This window comes from Corvus brachyrhynchos, unplaced genomic scaffold (genome assembly GCF_000691975.1).
Source record: "Corvus brachyrhynchos isolate BGI_N302 unplaced genomic scaffold, ASM69197v1 scaffold215, whole genome shotgun sequence".
NCBI classification, from domain to species: Eukaryota; Metazoa; Chordata; class Aves; order Passeriformes; family Corvidae; genus Corvus; species Corvus brachyrhynchos.
In genome coordinates this window covers 736,443-742,005 of record NW_008237887.1, presented here as the reverse complement: position 1 = coordinate 742,005, position 5,563 = coordinate 736,443, and the positions used below count along the sequence as shown (strand labels likewise).

Sequence of the window (5,563 nt, the reverse complement as noted above, 5' to 3'; positions counted from 1 at the left end):
GGGGGGGGTGCGGGCTCCGAGCACGTGGGGCTTATTGTTTATAAAGCGGAGGAGCGATTTGGGGCAAAACCAGGCTATTTAAGGTAATGCTGAGATTCTTGTAAAGAGAGTGGAAATCCCTTGCGTGGGGGGTTAAAGTGTGGGTGTCCCCCCCGTGCACCCCGTGGTGCCCCCCACCCTGTTGGACCTGGGAAAACGCATTTTTATTCGGATTGAAGCAAGCAACAGCTTGGAGGCGGGAGGTATATGACAAAAACTACGTCTTTTTGCTCCAGAAAAGGGGTGCTCCCACTGGAGAGGGGTGGGGAGCACCCATAGGTGCTACTATGCCCCCAATATGGAGGATATGGGTGTTAAAAATACTTCCCGGGCCCAATTTCCCCCAAATTAAGGATGCTGGGGGTCGATCCCAGCGCCTCTCGGGGGCGTTTTGGGGGAGCTTGGGCTCAGTTTGGATTCTCTGATGGCTTGTACAGCATTGAGCCAGCACATACCTTGTGAAAGGAGAACAGAAAGGGATTAATTTTTGGTCTTTCTCCTTCTGTTTCAGGCTGGGGTAGGCGGGGTGGGGGATCACTGAGGGGAAAAAAATTGCATTTCCTCAGGAAATGGAGTGAAAGCTGGGGTTCCAGGAATTTGGTGTTGCAGAGCCACGGGGGCTTCATGGGTCCCCCCACCACGTGAGCGGGGATTTGTGCCCGGAGCTGCCAATTTCAGCCATGTGCGAAGTACTAAAATAGGTGGAAAAAAGTGAAAGGGGTTGGAAAAAAATAGGATCTAAACAGAGATTTTCCCCATGATAAAATCTTGCAGTTGAGGCTCTTTTGCCACACGGTTCTCAGGCTCCAGGCGGGCGCCCAGGGGAGATTTTGGGGCTGCAAACAGAGATTTTGGTACAACCAAGGAGGGAAACCACATCTTTGTTTTAACCCTTTCTATTCCCCAGGTGGGTTTGTGGTTAATTAAACTGAGGCTGGGATTTGGGATCCGGGGAGGGGATGGGATCCAGGGAGAGGATGAGATTTGTTATTAAGTGTGCAAAGGGAGGTTTGGGAATGCTGCTATTGGAAACCAGGCTGAGAACCGGTGCTTTCATTCTCCCAGGGGAAACTGAGGCATGGCTGTGTGGGGTTTTGATCAACTTATCCCTTTGGGATTGATGGCAGCGGGATGGGGACATCCAGATGGGTGTAAACCCCCTCCCTGCGCTGATTGCGGGTGTAGGGTTGTGAGTGGTGCCGCTCGGGCCATCGGTGGCAGGGTCAGGGTGGATTTTGGGGTGCTCTGCCCCTCGGTGGGGAGTTGAGGGTTGTTTGCTCCGTCGGGAGACAATCCGGCTGGATAGCAGGGCAGTGCCAGCGGGAAGGAAACGGCCGCGGTGGCACGATAAGGGCCGGCTGCCAACCCGTGAGGTTTTCCTTGTTTTTCTGCCGGGGATGAGATAAGAGCCGGGCACAGGCACAAGATAATGCCCGGGAGACACGGCGCCGGGAGGGAGCCCGTCCACAGCTGAAATTCTTGGCGCTGTCGCCTTTGGGTGCTCGCAGGGACGTCTCCGGGTGTTTCACGGTGCACAGGGTTCACAGATGGGGCGTGGAGCGCGAGCGAGGCGGTAGTGTCAGGGTGAAAAGCCATTTTCTCTGCTGCCAGCCTTTCCCAGGTGCCTGGCACTCCGGGGTTCCCTGGCACAGGGGGGTCCCTCTCCCCGCTGTAGGGCGGAGGTGGATCCGGCTTTATTCCAGGCTGAAGGGGAGGTTGCACAACCCGGCCCCGGGGGAAAGTGAGGCGGGTTCGGGCTTTGCTCAGCTCTTGGCTCCGGCCCTCTTTGCTTTCCATAACCTTCCTCAGGCGTTTGTGTAGTGCTTTACTACCTCAGAGCCATTCGGGATTTTGCTCCCCGGAGGAGAAGGTGGCTTTAGAAAGTGTGTAAATCTTCCTTGTCCTTCGTCCTCTTCCTCAACCCCGGGTCGCTGAGTACGTCTGTTGCCGATTTCCCTGTGCAGATGTCGACCTACAAGCGGGCAACACTGGATGACGAAGACCCCCTGGACTCACTTGGTGACGGTGATGGATACCCCAATGGCTTCCAGGTATAGCTTCATGTGTCTTTTAGGGAGGAAAAAGGGCATTTTGTGTGCTGGCAAGCAGCAAAGGGGGTGCAGAAGGGTTTTCCACCTGGGACTAGTGTCTGGAGGGTAAAGTCCAGTGTGGGCAGAGCAGTTGGCTCCTGCCACTGCTGCCCTTCGTTCCCCTCCTGGCACGGGGAGCCAGCAGGGCCATATCCTGCCTCCACTGTTTCAACACTCCACCTCCCAGTTTTTCTGCTGCCCAAACCCCTTCCCAGCATGGTTGGGGTGAGCAATTACTGCAGCACTGGGAATTTTGTCTGCACACAGAAGGGGATTAATTTCTCCCCAAGCAGTGGGAAAGCAGCTTAAAGAGGGCCGAGGGTGGCAAGACAAAACCCCATGGCTGCCAGTGTCCGGTCTCACCGGGAAAGGTTCAGGTCTGGAGAGATGCTCTCTGTCCTGGCCCCAATCCCAGCTCCATCAGTCTCTAGAATGGTGGTTTCTGCCCCAAATGTGTTTTTGCTTTTCCCGGCGGGGCTGTCTCCACTTGCCGTCACATCGAGATGTTTCCTGGGGATGTTTTTCGGCTGAGTGGGAGTATCCTGTTAAGGCACTTCCCGATGCAGCCTCCACCCTGTCCCAGTGCTGGCAGTGGGGACGGGGACAGCCATGGGGTTATGCTGTGCTTGAGGAGGGGTTCAGGGTGGCACGGGACAGTAGGTGAGCCCTCCGAAACGCTCATCCCGCTCCCTTTCCTGCCATTGTGCCGCCCTTCCTGCCCGGTTTCTGGAAGGCAACTGCTGCCTTTCCCAGCCCGATCCATGACGGATCCCTTGCCGGGGCTAATTCGTGCTGTGGGCTGTAGGAAGCAAAATGGGGGCTGCATCAGTGAGCTTTTCTGCCAGCGGGGAGACGACGCTGCTCTTCCCACAGGTGAACTTCCGCAGCTCACGGAGCAGCTGGGGCTGCTGGGCTGAGCGGACGCGTGCCGAGAAGCAGCTGGTGGTGCTGGTGGGGGTGCTAGCGGTGCTGCTCGTGGCCTGTCTGCTGGGACTCGTCTTCCAGTACAGAGCCAGTAAGTCCTTTGGCCATTTTTTGGGGGCCAAAACTCCCCCAGCAAAGAAAGGATCCTGGGCTCAGCCTCTGCGTGCAAACACTGAAGCAGAGCAGCTTATCTGAGCAACTGGTGGGGGTGGTTTGCTCAAGCTTTGAGCAAACAACTGCGCAGGGATCCTGCCCCCTTTACCAGGGGAGTTGCTGGGGAGTTCCCAGAGTGGGATATTTGGTGCAAGGGTGAGATGCTTACCTGCACCCCTCCCCCCAGGACAGGATTCTTAGGTATCAAACAGGATGTTCAGGTGTGGGGTGGGATCTTTGGGCTCAAGATGGGATGGCTACCTGCACCCCTTAACCCCTGGGCAGGATGCTCAGGTGCAGAATAAGGTGTTCCTCTGATCCTTTGTCCTGTTGCTTGATGCTTGAGCACAGGATGGACCGTTTTCCTGCATCCTTCACCCCAGGGTGGATGACTGGGCACTGGGCAGGATCCTTGGGCCTAAGATGAGATGCTTGCCCTGGGATGGGATGATTTGGCCGGATGCTCAGACATAGGTCAGGATGCTAGTCCATATTGCTTGCCCTAGGGCAGGGTGTTAAGGCACCAGGTGGGATGCTCAGGCACCAAGTGGGGTATTTGCCCGCATCCTTCAGTGCGGGGCAGGATGCTCTGTGGTGCTGCTCATCCTGCTGCAGCAGAGGAGCTGAACCTGTCCCTGCCTCCCCCAGGGCCGCCTGCCATGTGCCTGTCGGAAGCCTGCATCTCCGTCACCAGCTCCATCCTCAGCTCACTGGACCGTGCCGTGAATCCCTGCGAGGACTTCTTCAGCTACGCCTGTGGGGGCTGGATTAAGGCCAACCCCCTCCCCGATGGTCACTCGCGCTGGGGCACCTTCAACAACCTCTGGGAGCACAACCAGGCCATCATGAAGCACCTGCTGGGTGAGTGTGTGGGAGTGGTGGGACCCGGCATTGCTCAGGGGCCCTGTTAGGTCCAGGGGATGCCAAAAACATATGCACGTGAGGTTGGGATTGAACTCCAGCGTCAAACCAGTCTGTGACACAAATGCTGTGAGGACATTGAGAAACAGGTCCTGGCTGTGTTTGCTCTCCTAGATGGTCCTGAGATTTTTGACTGTGGTGTTGCTAGTCTTTGGTGCCAAGTAGAGAAAAGAGTCCTGGCCTCTGCCCTGTAAACCCCATGGTGGCATTCCCAGGAGCTCTGAAATTCAGGATTTGCACTTCAGGCTGCATCCAGAGGCTGCAGTGCCCCAGTATCACCCGAAGGATATGCATTTTTCCTGTTCCTATAGCTTCCAGCCTTTGTGAGCAGCCTTTTGGGGGGCTGGCTGCCAATATGGCCATTTTTTGGGGGGCCAAAACTCCCCCAGCAAAGGGAGGATCCTGGGCTCAGCCTGTGCGTGCGAACACCGAAGCAGAGCGGCTTATCCGAGCAACTGGCTGGGATGGTTTGTTCAAGCTTTGAGCAAACAACTGGCTCCTTATCAGCACTTTCCACTGCGCCAGGGCTGATTATCTGGAAAGAGAAGGTTTGGGAAAAGCGTTGTCTTTTGAGAGAAAGGGGGTGGCGCGGGAACAGCTTCGTCCCTGGCTTTTCCCGCAGAAATCTGGCACTGGTTTTACCGGGAGAAGAGACTGGGCGGCCAGCCAAGTGGTCGCGTTCGGCATTTCCTTGAATTCCTTGGAGCTGAGGGACCTTTAGTTAATAAAACCACACAGCTGGGAAGCCAAAGGTGCAAGCTGTGTCATCAGGAAAATAAATAAAAAAACCCCAAAAACCCTCTGGGGAAGCAGAATTTTAGCTGGGGACATGAAAGGAAGGTTTTGGAGGCAGAGGAGAAAAATGGGTTTATTGTTCCTTTTTGCAGGAATAAATAATACAGGGCTGGGGGCACCAGTTCAGAGGCAAGGGCAGCACCCAGGGCTGGATGATGCTAGGAATTCCAGAGCTGCTGGAAAAATGCTTTTTGTTTTTTCTTTCTTTCTTTATCTTTTGTCCCCAAAGAGTTGGGGCAGTCACTGTGGGTGGGAAATGAGACGGGGGGGCAGGAGGCCAGGAAGGGCTGGGGCCAATGGGATGCTCTTGGGAGCATGGTGGGGACTATTGGGACAATCCTTGGCACCTTTTTGGAGCCTAGCCTTGCACAAATGGGGCTGAATCCTTCTGGCTCCCAGGGGCCCATCCCAGGGGCCCCCTGTGATTCTCCCTGGGTCCCTCCCACAGAAAACACCACGGCCAATGTGTCAAGCGAGGCAGAGCGCAAAGCACAGCGCTATTACCAAGCCTGCATGAATGAGAGCAAGATCGAGGAGCTGCGTGCTACCCCACTCACAGAGCTCATCCAAAAGGTTTGTCCCAGTCCTTGTGGAAAAGCCATCTTCCCTCTGCAAAATGGGGGGAAAAGCTCAGTCGTGGG

General features: G+C 55.7%; 1 protein-coding gene across 5 annotated transcripts in view; it reads left to right on the top strand.

Moving 5' to 3' along the window:
• Positions 1 to 5,563, top strand: part of ECE1 (endothelin converting enzyme 1) — a 12,397-nt gene that overhangs the window by 1,253 nt on the left and 5,581 nt on the right. For 2 of the 5 annotated variants that reach the window (XM_008632464.2, XM_017732735.1), the window contains exons 2-5: positions 2,004 to 2,090; positions 3,003 to 3,144; positions 3,855 to 4,067; positions 5,371 to 5,495. In XM_008632464.2, coding sequence (XP_008630686.1) covers positions 2,004 to 2,090; positions 3,003 to 3,144; positions 3,855 to 4,067; positions 5,371 to 5,495 — 567 coding nt within the window. Of the gene's footprint in view, positions 1 to 846; positions 947 to 1,343; positions 1,570 to 1,903; positions 1,923 to 2,003; positions 2,091 to 3,002; positions 3,145 to 3,854; positions 4,068 to 5,370; positions 5,496 to 5,563 lie in introns of those variants that run through there. The other 3 variants (XM_017732737.1, XM_017732736.1, XM_017732738.1) reach the window with 3 other exon arrangements.